This window comes from Cystoisospora suis (assembly GCF_002600585.1).
Source record: "Cystoisospora suis strain Wien I chromosome Unknown contig_1797, whole genome shotgun sequence".
NCBI lineage: Eukaryota > Apicomplexa > Conoidasida > Eucoccidiorida > Sarcocystidae > Cystoisospora > Cystoisospora suis.
This window is the reverse complement of record NW_027154597.1, coordinates 31195-45944: the sequence shown is the minus strand read 5'-3', so window position 1 is coordinate 45944 and position 14750 is coordinate 31195. Positions and strand designations below refer to the sequence as shown.

Below are 14750 nucleotides of genomic sequence, written 5' to 3'. Positions count from 1 at the left end.
GATTAAAGATAGATAGATAAATAAATAGATCAATAGATTAATGATAGATAGATTTAAGATAGATACATGTATACATGTATGTGTTTGTATGTGACTGCTCTGTATCTATTTAGACAAGTGTGTGAAGTGCAGCCAAATGAAGACTACGTTCAAAAGAAAGAAAGAAAGAGTGAGAAGGAGATAGATAGGTGTATCTGTCTATGTATCTATGTATCTCTCTGTGTGTTTTGTGTATGTGAATGTGGGAGTTTCTCTTCTTCTTCTCTCTCTCTCTTTCTTTTTCTTTCCTTTTTACCTTCCTTCTATTGTTTTTTTGTCTCATGTGTGTTTTCTCTCTTTCATTCTTTCTTTTTCTTTTCCCTTAAGATCGAGCCTCTTTCTTAAATACAACAAAATGGATAGAAGATGTAAGAGCAGGTAGGCAGACAGACACATCCCAAAAGGAAAAGAAGAAGAAGAAAGAGTTGCTTCTCTTCTATCTCTTCTCTTTTTCTTCTCTTTCTCTCGGAAGGACTTTCAGATAGAAAAGACTTTTGCTGTGTTCTTTCTTTGCTTCTTCTTTTTCTTCTTTTCTTCTTTTCCCCTCTTCCTATGACAGAGGAATCCTTATAGATCTATGTCGACTTCAACCTAGAGCTAACGTAGACGTAGATCTGTCTCACACACTCTCTTTGTAGTAGCCTTCTTCTCTTCTCTCTTCTTTTTCTCTCTTTACTCCTCCTACTCCTTTCTTTCTCTCTGTCTGTCCCTCGCGACTGGTACCTACACTTCAGATTGTCTTTTCTTTCTTTCTCTCTATCTCTCTATCGGGTCTGTATATCTCTCTATCTCTCTATCGGGTCTGTATATCTCTCTATCTCTCTATCTCTTTATCTCTTCGTTAGTCTCTTTATGTATGTTTTTTCTTACTTTCTCTTCTCGTGGCAATAGAAGAAGTCCATACGCCTTCATTCATTCTTTTCTTCTTGATATCTATAGATCTCTCTCTCTTTGGATTTATCTTTCTTTTTCTCCTCACCAGATTTTGTATCTTCCTTCTCCTTCTCCTTTCTATCTTCTTCTTGTTGGCTTGAATGTGTCTTTATTTTCTCTTTCTTTCGCTTTTCTGTCTTTCTTTGTGTCTTTTTCTTCTTCTTCTTGGTGTGTATTAGAGAGAGGGAGTGACGTCATTATTTCCCTCGTAGGCAACAAAACCGACCTCAACGACCGAAGGTAAAGAAAGAAAGAAAGAAAGAAGAAGAAAAATTCATCACATCCGTATATCAATATTAACGAATCGAGTAGATCAGTTTGTCTCTCATCTCTTCATTTCCTCTTCTTCTTTTTCTGCGTATCATTACCCATGAAAGAAAGAAAGAAAGAAGGGAGGGAGGGCTTGCTCTCGTGTTCTCTTTCCTTGTCCTTTTTCTTCTCCTCCTGGTAATGGTGCGTGTGGGCCTTCTGTGTGGTATGGAGATTTCATCATCCTTCGCATAAGCATCTGCATAGGCATTCTTATCTTTGGTAGTTTTCTTCTTCTTCTTTTCATTCGTATGATCGTAGAGCTTATCGTTAGAATTCTCATGGTCGTTCTCCCTCCTCCCTCCGTCACTCCTCCTTCTCCTTCTCCTTCTCCTCTTCAAGAAGAAGAAGAAGAAAACAAGCTAGATTTAAGATAGATAGAAGGTGTCTGTCCTGTTTAGTCTTCTTCTTTTCTTCGTCTTCTCTTTTCTTCTTCTTTTGCTTTTTCTTCTCTTCTTCTATCTCTTGTTAAGAGAAAATTTCCATCTTCATTCATTCCTTTCTTCGCTTTTCTTTCTTTCTTTCGTCCTCTTTCTCTCCCGATAGAAACTTCAGTAGGACTATTCCTACTATTCCTATTAGTATCACTCCTACTACAACTACTACTGCTTCTTCTTCTTCCTTTGTCTCTTAACCACCTCTTTTCTTCTTTGCCTCGGTCTTTCATCTACTTTTAATTTCTTATTTTCTTTCTCACCTATTTTCACGTCTATCTCTCTCCGCCCATCCATCTTGACTTTTGTTTACTTCTTTCTCCATTTGTGCACTTCCCACTTTCATAGCCATTCCGTCTCCTTTCTTTCTTTCTCTTTCTCACGTTCTTTTTCTTCATCTTTGTCTTCATCCGAAGATAAGCCGATCAGTAGGCGGGGGAGGAGGAGGAGTTGTGTCTCTATCGTCTTCTTCTTCTTCAGACCCGACTTACTTTCTCTCTCTATCTCTATAGGTGTCTCTTTTTATGTATTATCTTTCTATCTTCAATCTATGTGTCTATCGTATCATTCTTTCTCTTCTTTCTCTCTTTCTCTTTGTGTGATATTTCGCAGACAAGTCTCGTATGAAGAAGGCCAAAAGAAAGCGCAAGAGGTACGAAGAAAAAGACAAAGAAAGAAGAAGAAAAGAAAGAAAAGAAAAAGAAAGAAAGAAGCACATCCACAAGAAAAGCAAATCTTTTCACTAGCATTCGTAGCCGTTCTAGTAGGCGGCTTGGCCTATCAGTAGAGATAGATCTTTCTCTTCTTTCTTTCTTTCTTTCGTTTGGAGAGTCCCTGAAGAGTGTCTTTCTTTTCCTTCCTTTCCTTTTCATCATCTTTCTTCTTCTTCTTCTGTTGGCTTGTGTCTAGCATGATATCTTATTCATGGAGACAAGCGCGAAGGCAGGCTACAACATAAAAAATCTCTTCAGAAGACTTGTAAGACAAATCTCAGTACGCACTTCTTTCTCTCTTTCCTTTCTTTCTACCTCTTCTCTCTCTCTCTCTGCATGTCTTCTGGTGTGTCTATCTATCTTTTTCTCTTCTTCTTCCTTTTTGACGCCTTCGATTCAAGTCCTTTTTCTCTCTTTCTGTCTTTCTTTCTTTCATTTTTCTCACATCATTATGACATAAATAAGCAAGAGGAAAAATATCGTTTCCACCACAAGAAACGGAGAAATTCTTCTTCGTTGCATCCATTATCTCGTGCTGAGGTGTATGTACACTTCTTACGTAGGTAGAATCTATCCGTGCATTCCGTCTTTGATATTTCGGTGCTTCTTCATGCGGTGTGAGTTTAGGGTTCAGAGTGTCTTCATACACATCTGCAGATCTATAGATCTAAGTGTAGAAGCCGGTAAATCTGTCTCTACACAGGGAGGGAGGACGGGAGATGAAGAAAGTAGGAGAAAGCTAAAGAGTGAGAAATGCTTCATGAAAGAAAGCAAACTCCTACTCTTCGTATGGCCGGCCCTTCTCTTGTCCCTTTGGAGTTGTGGAGATTTGCGGTGTACATACACCTCGAAAGTTGTAAATTACTGCGCTCGGTTTTTCGTCCGTGCTAAATTTTGGCGATTTTCTCTTCTTTTTTTCTCTCCTTTTCTTCTCTCTCTCATCCGATAGATAGATAGAGTATTTTCGGTGTATCTAGATCAAGCAGGTACATAATTCGTGTGGAGAGAATGAGAAGAAGTGAAAGGAGAGAGAGGGAGAATATATAGTGAAGAAAGAAGGAGATAAAGAAAAGAAGAGAAAAGAAAGAAAAGTATTTCCTTTTTTTTCTTTTATACATGCAGGCGTCGGCATTGCCAGGCTTGGAAAGTCAACACACACCAAGCGACGCGCAAAGTAAGAAAAGAAAAGATTTAAAAGAAAACTTCTGCTTCTAGGAATTTCATTATTGCTTCCCTGGTGATTTGGGCTGTCTCGGCATTCCTTTTAGAGTGTACATACACCTGAAAAAGAAAGGAGAGGAGGCGTTGTGTTGATTCGCCTGTCCATTCTAGGAACTACCTTTTCTCTTTCTCTGAATTTTGGGTATTTCTGGATGTCTCAGTAAGACATCTCTCTACAGACATCTATCCATGTCTACGTAGCTGTGTATCTATCGATCTATATATCTATGTATTGATCTACCTGTCTCTCTTTCTTTCTCTCTTTCTCGAGAGAGGACGTGTAGGTGACGATGTGAATGAGCTGCTCTCACTGCAGGAGTTTTCTCTTCTAAACAACTAGGGAGGGACACTTGTGTTTCTTCTCTTCTTTTCCTTTGAATCTTCTTTTTCATCGTGTGTGGATCGATCTCTTATTCATTTCTCATTTGTCTATATCTCTCTATCTGTCTATCTTCATGTATATCTAATATATATATATATATATTCATGGAGATAGACATACTCCATATATATATATATATATACGGAGTATGTATGTGTATGTATATGTGTATATAAAGAAGAAAGAGAAGAAGGTGATTGGTAGGCATGTAGTGGTATCTAGGCCATCCTTCAAGTTGTTTTATCTTTCTCTTGTTTCTTCTTTTTCTTCTCCATCTATCTCTCCTCTCCTCTTTTTCTTTCTTTCTTTCTTCTTCATGAAACTTCTCCTCTTCTCTCTGTCCCACCCGTCCTGAAGAGACAGGAACAGAATTGTTTCTTTCGCTCTTCTTCTTCTTTTTCCTTCTTCTTTTTCTTCTTTAATCAATCTCTCTTTTTTTTTTCTTTTTTGTGTGTTTAGTGGTGGATGTACAGCTGAACGCAACGCCGCAGCAGCAGGATTTGACGAGCAAAACGTCTTCTTGTTCCTGCTAATGATCTAGGCCAAGACAAGATCAAAAAACCTTAGGAATAGGAGGGAAGGAAAGAAGAAAGATAGAAGAGAAAAGAGAGATGAAAGATAGAAGAGAAAAGAGAGATGAAAGATAGAAAGAAAAGAGAAGATAGAAGAAAGGTTGTCAAGAAAAGAAAAAGAAGAGAGTGCAGAGTTGAAGAGACGAAGAAGAGGTCACTCTTCTTCATTCCTGTTTCATTCTCTTTCCTCCTTCTTTCTCTTCTTTCTTTGTGTTTCTTATCTCTCTCTTGGGTAGGTCGATGGATAGATCGATTGACAGGAAATGTTTTCTTATCGCTTGCTCTCTTCTCTCTCCTCCTTGCGATCGAAAGTCATCCATTTGAACTCACTAGCCGTTTCGTAAAGAAAGAAAGAAAGGCGTGGGTAGAATGGTTGGAGATCTCTTCTGTTTTCTTATGTTGTTCTCTCCTTTTGTCTAGCTAGCTAGCTAGTGAGCTAGCTAGCTAGCTAGACATGGTGTATCATGGGCAGTGGGTGGTTGATTTCTTTCGTCAAACAGTGACACCGACGATACAAGCCAAAGCTTGCTGTCGATTCTTTCGCCTTAAACTGTTCTATCTCGAGCTACGATGAGGCAAAAGACTATATCTCTTCTTTCCCATCTTGTTGATAGGTTTGCACTCTCTCTTCATATCTCTCTCTCTTTCTCCGTTCATCTCCCTCAGACTCTCTCCTGTTTACACTTCTTTTCTTGTTTGTCTCTTCTCTTCGTATAGCTGTCTATCTCTTTCTCTCTTTCTCTCTCTGTCTGTCTATCTTGGACCGATCTGAAGTATCTCCAGTCTATCTAGCTACATGTCTCCCCTAGTGTGTCGTATGTCTCTCTGTCTCTGTGTCCCTCTCTCTTTCTCTTCTTCTTAATGATCTGTCCTTTCTTTCTTGTCCTCTATACATATGTAGGCTATCAATGTATCGAGATATATATATATATATATTCATACATATGTATAGATAAATATAGATAGATAGACATATATATATTTATACATATGTATAGATAGGTAGATGTATACGGGTGTGTATATGTATACGTATTCTTGATATGAGAGAGACATATGATAGGAGAAAATTCTGCTTCTCTAGTGAGAAGAAAGAAAGAATCTCCAGAGAGAGAGAAAGAAGAGAGAGTGTTTCTTATCTCTCTTTCTTTGTCTTTGTTTCTTTTTTTCTTCTTTCTTCTTCTTTCGGTCTTTTCATTCTCTATCTATCTCTTTCTTTCATTGTCTCACTGGTATGATCGACAATAAGAATGAAGAGGAAAGAAGAGAACAAGAGAGACGCAAAATCTTAAAGAAAGAAGGAAAGAAAGAGGCTTCTCAGTAAGCATTTAGAAAGGAGAGAGAAGTAGAACTATCTATCTATCTATTTATTTATATCTTTCTTTCTTCTTTCTTTTCTTCCGAGTTGTTTCTTCTTTCCTTCTTTCTTTCAGTCCAAGAGGGGTCTATTATGATTAGGTACCTCCTGCTTCTTCTTCTTCTTCTCCCTCCTCCTCGTGTTAACCTTTGCGTCATTCATTCTATCATCCATCTCTCTCTTTCTTCTTCCTTTCTCTTCTTTTCCTTCTTTCTCTGTTGGTCATAATTGTTGTGAAGAAAAAGAAGAAGAGAAAGAAGAAGCAAAGGGAATTTTCTTGTCGGTCTCTTCTCCATTTATTCCTCCTTTCTTTCAGACTTTCTCTGCTTCTTTCTCTTTTCTTTCTTCTTTCTCTTTTGCTTCTTCAATTTCTTTCTAAAGACAAGAAGAGGTCGAAGAAGAACCCCGAGAAATAGAAAGAAAGAAAAAAAGAAACATACAAGGAAATGTCTTTCTTTCTATCTAGACAGACAGAATTAGATGAAGAGAGAGAGAGAGAATGATTAAAGTAACACAGAGGAGCAAACGATGCGACGGTTGCCCTTGGTAGAGAAGAAGATACAAATGGCTGTCTCTCTCATCTCTTCTAGCATTATCTATCGATCTCTCCATCTATCGTCAATCTACCTAGCAATATGTAGTAAAAGTAGCTATTTCGCACTCATCTATTAGTCTATGGAGATTTATCTAAATATCCTCTCTATATATGTAGAGATAGATAGATAGATGTATATAGCGAGAAAGAGAGAGAGAGAGATTTGTCATGGAGTGTGTGGCAAGAGAGAAAGCTTCTTTTATCGCGATGTGTAGATTCCTAAAGAGCCTTCGCCTGAGGGAGGACAAGTGCAAACGAAAGAAAGGAAGGTTCGTGTCACCAATCTTTCTTTTCTTTTTCTTTCATTCTTTCATCTTCTCTCTCTTTCTCAGTCTCTCTCTTTTACCTTTCTCTGTCTCTGTGTTTCTTATCTCTTTCTTTCTTCTTCTCTTCTCGAACCCTCTCTCTCTCTCTTTTCTTCTTTCTACCTCTTTCTCTGGATCTGTGGAAGACTTCCCAAAAAGCCCGATAGACTCCTGTGTCACGTCAAGGAAGCAAGAAGGAAGAGAGAGAAAGAAGAAATGTCCGTTTCTTTCTCTTCTTATTATATACCAAGACAAATCTGCTTGAAACATAAAAGCTCTCTACTCTAAAGAAGAAGTTGTCCTTTGCAGAAATTGTTCACGTATCTAAAGGTAGAAGAGAGAATAAATGGAGGAGTGTTATATAGATTAAAGATAGATAGATAGATAAAGATAGATAGATTAAAGATAGATAGATAGATAGATTAAAGATAGATAGATTAAAGATAGATAGATTAAAGATAGATAGATAGATAGATTAAAGATAGATAGATAGATAGATTAAAGATAGATAGATTAAAGAAAAAAATAGATAGACAGGTCATGCTTGCTGCAGTCATGTATAAGAGTATCCGAGAGCTAGGTCATTTCATCCATTCCCTTTGCTTTCTTTTCTCAAGAAGAGATGAAGAAATGATTTGTTTCATTAAGAGAAATTGACATGAAGAAAATTTGTTGTTGCTCTTCTGCAGAATGTCTTGTCTTTTCTTGATTGCATGCATCTGCCTGCTTCCTCGTCTGGATGGGTGGGGTGGGGTGGTGTGTTTCTTTCGTTGTCCTCCTTTTCTTCTTTCTTTCGCGAGTAATGAATGAATGAGAACTCCTCTCGGTTGCGTAAAGTAGAACAAGAGAAAGAAGAAGCGGACAGACGGTCGAAAGAGGATGGAAGAAAAAGGAGAGAGAGAAAAGCTTTCGGATGAATTCTAAATGGCATTCTCTCATCGACCTTCCACGATCCTGTTCCATCTCGCTTAGCGGAACGACCTTTTTTTTTTCTTTTCTCTCTCTTTCTTTTTTATCGCTTTCCATTGTGAAAAGAAGCGAAAGAAAGTGAAGAGAAGCTTTCTTTCATCCTATCCTTCTTCTTCTTCATCCAGGTGTGTGTTTGCTATCAAATTGACCCGTTGGATCTTCATCTCTCCTTTCTCTTTCCTTTCATCTTCTTCTTCTTTCTCTTTCTTCCTTCTCCAAGGTAAGACTTGAATCGTGAAGTGTTTCTTTCCTTTTCTTTCTTGTCTCCCCAGTCCAACATCTTCAAGAAAGATGGACCTTTTCTTCCGTTCTTTCTTTCGATTCTCCTCTCCTCCTCAATGGAGGACAGGTAAAGCAACCCTGAAGAGAGAAGATGACGGGGAATCTCCTTCTTTTTCTCCCAAATCCATCGCTAAATGCCAATCTCTCCCCGAGAATTCGCCTCACTCCTCCTCCACGTCGTCTTCTTCATCTCTGATCTTTCAGTCACTAAAAGCCTCCGCTTCTTCCTCTTCAGGAGACGGGGAGAACACCTCCTTCTCGAGCAAATCCCCCATTTTGAAGAACGTTTCTGCTGCGGACTATCCGACACCTCAGAAGTATCTCGACAATCCGGAGAAGATTCCTTCTTACTATGTCTTTCAGTCGAATATGGTTACAGACGAAGATCTTCAACCCGGAATGCTGAGAAATCTTGAAGTGGATAAGCGACTCACTCTCCCTACAAGGACACATATCCGTTTCCTAATTACAGCTACGGACGTCATTCATGCCTGGTCCATCCCTGCTTTAGGCATTAAAGCCGACGCTATCCCTGGAAGGCTTCAAAGGATCAACACTTTCATTCAGAGAGAAGGTGTCTTCTACGGCCAGTGCTCGGAGTTGTGTGGAGCTCTTCATGGATTTATGCCTATCGTGGTGGAAGCAGTCAGCCCTGAAACGTATGCAGCGCATGCGAAGAAGTGGTATAAAGAATAAAGGACAGATGGGACTTGAGAGAACAGAAGACGAAAGGATGGTGACGAGGAGGGGGGGAGAAGAAGAAAGATGAAGAGAACGGGCTAAGATCAAGACGAAGAAAAGCGGGAGAACAAGAAGAAGAAGAAAGATGAAGAATAGAAGGAAGATACTCATGATCATGTTGGGAGTTTATCTCTGTTGATAGATAGATAGAGGGTTTATCTAAGATGTCCGAGTCTCTTTAGAAAGATGGAAGTAGGAGTGATTAATCTTGATCTTCTTACAGATCATGACGGATTAAAGAAAGAAAGAAAGGTCTACTATGTAGTAGGTGATCTAGAAGCATTTTAAGCAGCAACCATATACAGAAGAAGAAAAGGAAATTCTTCACTGCACGTGAGAAAGATCTCTATCTCTTATCGAAAGGAGAGAGACGAGTGAGCTGTATCGACAATCGACACCCCAGTAGAAAGACAGACAGAGCAACTGAGAGAGATGAATGGGTCTATCTAGATACACGCATACACATGGCTATATATATGTATATACACGCCTATATGTATCTATATAGGCGGCCATATTTATCTATCTACACGACTACATGTATATATGTATGTATATGCCTCTTCCATGGATGGATTATGGTAGTGCATGTGTCGCATATGGTAAGACAGGAAGATGAGAAATAAGGAAGAAAGAAGTCTCCAGACGTTATCCTGAAGATATTTCATCTTTCTTCATACATCTAGATCTTTCTTTTCTTCTCTTACGAGAGAGCAAACCCCGTCTTTTCTTTCCATACAGAGAATGAGGAGAGTACGTCTACAGAGTGTTCATGTGTTTCGCGCTGTATATACAGTAAGTGCGATGGATGAAGGAATTTCGCTTGTTCACATGAATGAAGTATTTCCTCATTCTTTGACTTCTTCTTATCCTTCTCCCCTCGAGTGTATATACACCCACCCACACACACACGGAGGTTTGAAGAGGTCGTGAGCCTTCCACGTGAAGAGCGAAAAGCAACGAAACACACACATACACAACTTTAATGTCTACAGGGAGACATGGGGGATTCTACAAAGCGGGAAGGAAAGAAAGATACGTCAAGTCGACACATCTTTAAAGGCATGTCGTTCCTTCTCTTCTTAAGCCGAGTGAGTGATGTCTCCCGTCATAATGAGACAGAATCTTTTGGTCATCTTAGGTGAGGCTATTTGCGTGAAAGAAATGATGTGTTCGTTTCTTCCTTTTCTCTCTCTGCGGTTGGAATAAGAAAGACATGGAGACTCCCTCTTATCGTTATCATCAAAAAAGACAGAAATATAGATAGGGGATAGGGAGAAAGCACCCTCGACGTGACTGAATGAGTCAAGACTTATTGAATGCTGCCAGACAGCAAGTCACTCAGTCGGGATGAGATGTGGACATTCTCATCATCTTCGATCACTTTCTGAGCAAACATAGTCTTGACTAGCCACTGCCACAGCTAGCGATAGATAGCATTTTCTCATTCACTACTCCTATACGAAGCAAGAGGACAGAGAAGGTGGAGGTAGCTGTGAAGGGTTGGCCGTGACTGATATTCAGAGTGTACCGGATTGCGCTGGTGTATGTATACTGGGTAGCTAAGGGAAGCCTTCCCATTCCATCTCTCTTTTGTTTTTTGGAAGCAAAAGAAGCGCATCGTTTTGCTCTCCGCACTCCGAGAGAGTGAGGGAGCGGGTTCCCGTAGAGGCATTTGCTACGTGAATCTCTTGGGGGAGACGCAACAGGGGCAACCATCTGAACTTTCATGGGAGAGCGAGAGAGAGGGACATGTGTAGCTACTATACACCAGGAGTCGCTCTATTCAGTAGCCAAGCAGCCTGAGTTTGATGGGGAGCATCGCATCGGGAAGACGAACTGAATGAACGAGTGAGGAGGGGGCTAACTAGCTAGCTGCTGTCACACTAGGGCTATCTGGGGCAAGAAAAAACCCACGGGACTGCGTGAGGAAACAGACAAGAGCTCCCTGACACTATGGGAAGCCCTAGGGCCTCTTGCTGCGCGATGGCTGTAGAGAGAGAGGACTCCACTAGAGCGAGTAACACCAGTGTGGCAAGACCTGCTCGTATCGCTGGGCAGCGGAGAGCTGTTGAAGACTTGTCAGTGCCAATCAGTAGACAATCACGTCCGATGGGAGCGCTCTTCATGCGAAGAGTGCCAAGGAAGCTGATAGGAGGTTAGGAGGAAAAGAGTCACCGTGACACTGTAAGTGTATCTGTCATAAGTGGAGGTCCTCATTAACCGCGGTCTCGTTTGTTTTGGGATAAATGGTTCACAACAAAAAAAAGGCAAGCCTATTTCAGAGGTATCATAGGACAATCTGAGACGTTTGGCAGTCAAACCTGTGTTCTTAGGTCACAAGTACCAATTCCCCCTCTGTCCGAGCAAGGAGCCCCCGGGGAAGGGATACAACGCAATAGGGCAAGGGAGAGCGAGAAGAAAGAATAGGGTACTTGTGGCCTAAGAACACAGGTTTGACTGCCAAACGTCTCAGATTGTCCTATGATACCTCTGAAATAGGCTTGCCTTTTTTTTGTTGTGAACCATTTATCCCAAAACAAACGAGACCGCGGTTAATGAGGACCTCCACTTATGACAGCATCACTGCCACGGATGTTGTGCAAGGCTCTAAAGGATTGCATTGTCAGGTTGTAGCTCTACTAGAAAGCCCAGTGGTCCTGAGACCTTCAGTCGACCGCAGCGGAGGCATCTGGAGTTCCTGGCGCATTTTTTTATTGAGTTTGAGTGCCCAGAGTGTCTACGTGATGAAACATGCGAGGAAGGTGAATGTGTATCGATGGCGCTGAGAAAAGTTGTGCGTAGGATCGCAGGATCGCTAGTGGTTCAGGACGGTAGGCGGCGGCCGAAACGATAACCAAGATGCAACAATTCTACACTGTGGGAATTTTATCAACAAGGGCGGAAGCGTGTTCTCTCTCTCCGAGATGGCGGCGCCCGGGGGGGACCTTGCAGGGCGAATAGCCCCCCCCCCCCGAACATCCCCCAGAGCGGTCAAAAGGAAGACTCCAAGAAAGAGTGAGAAGATATACATTTGTGGCAGACGTCCTCAAGTAGGAAGTCAGTAGCGAAAGGAGCCACAGGTTCTACAGCTGAGCAAACTCAAGACCACAGGGGGACGCGTTCCTACTACTCGCTTGGCAGGGTGACCAACAGCCTGCAGCGGCGACGTCTAAGCGAGATGCCTTCTGCAACTAGGGTGTTTGCTCCTCGGGACGGTAGTTTTAGAAAAGACCCCTGTTACATGACAAAAAGAACAAAGACTGTTCTCCCATAATCAGCAAGCCCCCCCAATCTGGATTCACGAGGACACACACGGGAGGATTTCTCTGAAGCAACCAGATGCGCTTTGACCCACCTGCCGAGGCGATGTCTTTCTGCCGTAATGGTTTCGTGGTTTTCCAGAAAAACCTCGCAATCGAATACAGCGATTAGGATAACTGTTTATCGCACCTGCTTCAGCGCTAGGGAATTCAGCCGTGTGAAGCGACTCCGCTCAGACGGCGCTCTGCGTGCCAGTGCCTGTGAACAACGTGACCTCGCCTGGGTTTGCGAATCGGATCCACCCGAGACTGAAGGAGTGGCCGTGAGCTCAAACGGGTAGACATGCGCCGTCTTCCAAGAAATGAGCGTTCCTTTGACTTTTGTGCATGCAGAAGGCTTTCATGTTTCTTCCTATTGTTGAGCCCCACGAGGGGTCTCGTTCAGTGAAGAGATCAGCCAGGAACCCACCGGCTCTGTGACGGAGCAGTGGGAGGTGTCCTTCTCCTTCCCTTCCTCTTCCTGTCGAACATTCATCATTTATTCGCAGCCATGCAGTCTGGACGAGGCGTCCCCGCTGGGGCTGAGCTCGTTCTCTCAGACTGTCAGAAGAAAATCACTGACCCCGAGTATAAGTTAAAGGAAAAGGCACTTGGACTTTTACCAATCAATCCAGAATCGCCCTTCGGAAACTTTCCACGAATTCCTGGCGAAGCCTCCCCGGTGAAACAACTTCTATCTAAGACCGGCCAAATCAACCCGGCAAGGGTCAGGTTGAACAACCGAGAAAAGACGTTTCTGAGGAGAGGAGGTGGTGCGTCTTGAGAAGGCGACGAGCGAGTCTTCGTAGCAAATAGAGATTGATGTTACTCACGCACAGTTGTAAATGGAACAGATAGCCATGCATTCCATCCTTGCTCAACAGCAGAGCTTCGTTATCTCCTACTCCAGAGCGAACTTCGATCCCACGTGGCCCGGTGACCACACTAATACAACCTCGTTAGCGTCGTGGTATGACTTCTTAGAAAGTGTCTCTTTTCACCTCTGGAAGGCGAAACATTCTCTTCGTCTCACTCACGTAAAGCAGTGGGGCCGGGAAAGGCTCTTTTCACACCTCCCCGAGAGAGATAAACCTTCAGCAGACTCACAGGCGACAACAAATAGGCTGTCTGCACGTCTAGGAAAATCTCGTGAAGACGTAACAGCTAACTAACGACAGCTTAGAACGATAAGAAAAGAGTCGGGGCTGTCACTTCTTTCTGTTGGTGACTCCGTGTGGACGAGGAACCCAACAGGAAGCGAGTAGAGACGGCGAATGTACTAGAGTTATTTGTGCTGCAAGGACATCATGGAATGAGCTCGCTCAGCACCACTATTGACGTTTTCAATCGTCAACATGTACCTATGCCCCTGGCACGTTTCCATCAGAGATTCACTCACATTCTTCTCTGCTGATATGATCACGGTGTCTTGTAGTTTCCCCTCTTGTTAAGTTTTCGTCGCCATTGATACTTTTTCTCCCTCTATAGGGGCAGGTGCACACAGCAATCCTACAGCTGTTAGACGATGGATGCACCAAGCAAAACACGCTCCGTTGCCTCCTCGCTCGCTGGCTTTTACAAGAAGAGCCATCGAACCCTCTCAGTTCCGCCGGTTTTACCACCGCGGAGACTTACCAATCGCAGTTGAACATGGAGGTTCAGGTAACAACATCAACTGAAGCCACAGACGAGCAAGAAGTGATGTGCTGAGTTCTCTCCACCCTCGTTCTTCCTGCTTGGCCTACGTTTCGAAACTTTATGGTCTTTGTACCTGTGATAGACACAGCCCTAGTGAGCAAAAGCCTCGTAGTGACATCAGCAGTCCTCACAGACGGAAACAGAGAAGGTTGATCGGTGAAATGCCGAGAAGCCTCAACGTACACCTGGATGATCCACACCTTCAGTGGTTCTTTTTCCTTGTGCTTTACGTCACTTTCTGTAGTGGTGAGAGCAGCGGATGAGTAGAACCCGGGTATGGTTGAGTGAAGGCAGTTCTGATTTCGCTAAATCATCTAGCGCATGCCAACGCACGCTCATCATCACAGTCTACTTCCTCAGTGACCGGTGTGTAGACAAATCCTTCTTCTTCTTCCTCGTGTAGTTGTTAACCCTGCTAACGAAGCTGGAACAAAACAGGGTGAGTACAGTTAATCTCGCCTTATGCAGTCTTGCATTTCTCAGACCCTGTCTCTTTCTACGACCGGTACCCGAGCTTAGAGAGTCGTGGCCCACCCGGCATGTGACGGTGTAGGTGTGTTCGTGCGATGTTTTTCGGCTCCTCTTTTGGATACATCTGCAGGAAATCGCGTTTTGTGGAAAACAGGGTTCGAATTGCTAGATTATCAACACTTCCTGCCAATCTTTTTCGATGGCATCCGTGAGAAGGAAGATCCTTACCGGTTTCTCGCCGTCCAGGGGGTAGGTCGTGTGCCTCAGCTATGCATGCCTTCTTACCCGTGCATAGGAACCACGCACTACAGGCCGCAAGAAAGGATTCCTCTTAATCCAGTACTCGAAAGAATAAAGCGCTTACTTCACTGCCATCACGTTGGCTTACCTCATTCGTCTCCCTAGTACAATTCTCTTGAAAAGAAAA

At 42.6% G+C, this 14750-nt stretch overlaps 3 protein-coding genes across 3 annotated transcripts in view; all 3 read left to right on the top strand.

Moving 5' to 3' along the window:
* The window catches only part of CSUI_003997 (rab6), a 10781-nt gene extending 5258 nt beyond the window's left edge, over positions 1-5523 (top strand). Inside the window, exons 4-9 of the mRNA XM_068064192.1 lie at positions 367-417; positions 1152-1212; positions 2328-2367; positions 2625-2693; positions 3551-3602; positions 4491-5523. Of these exons, the coding sequence (XP_067923841.1) occupies positions 367-417; positions 1152-1212; positions 2328-2367; positions 2625-2693; positions 3551-3602; positions 4491-4564 (347 nt within the window). The 3' untranslated portion in view covers positions 4565-5523. The remainder of the gene's footprint in view (positions 1-366; positions 418-1151; positions 1213-2327; positions 2368-2624; positions 2694-3550; positions 3603-4490) is intronic.
* Positions 5524-7354: 1831 nt separating this feature from the next.
* On the top strand, positions 7355-10051 carry CSUI_003996 (cytochrome c oxidase subunit). The gene has a single exon (XM_068064191.1). The coding sequence runs from the start codon at positions 8121-8123 to the stop codon at positions 8805-8807; it is 687 nt and encodes a 228-aa protein (XP_067923840.1). The 5' UTR covers positions 7355-8120; the 3' UTR covers positions 8808-10051.
* A 1218-nt stretch (positions 10052-11269) lies between these two features.
* CSUI_003995 (flagellar basal body pacrg family protein) overlaps positions 11270-14750 on the top strand; it is a 5813-nt gene continuing 2332 nt past the window's right edge. Inside the window, exons 1-3 of the mRNA XM_068064190.1 lie at positions 11270-12927; positions 13607-13816; positions 14454-14572. Coding sequence (XP_067923839.1) covers positions 12666-12927; positions 13607-13816; positions 14454-14572 — 591 coding nt within the window. The 5' untranslated portion in view covers positions 11270-12665. The remainder of the gene's footprint in view (positions 12928-13606; positions 13817-14453; positions 14573-14750) is intronic.

Coding starts and splice junctions, on each gene's coding strand:
- CSUI_003996 (XM_068064191.1), top strand. CDS start 8,121: ATGGACCTTTTCTTCCGTTCTTTCTTTCGATTCTCCTCTCCTCCTCAA.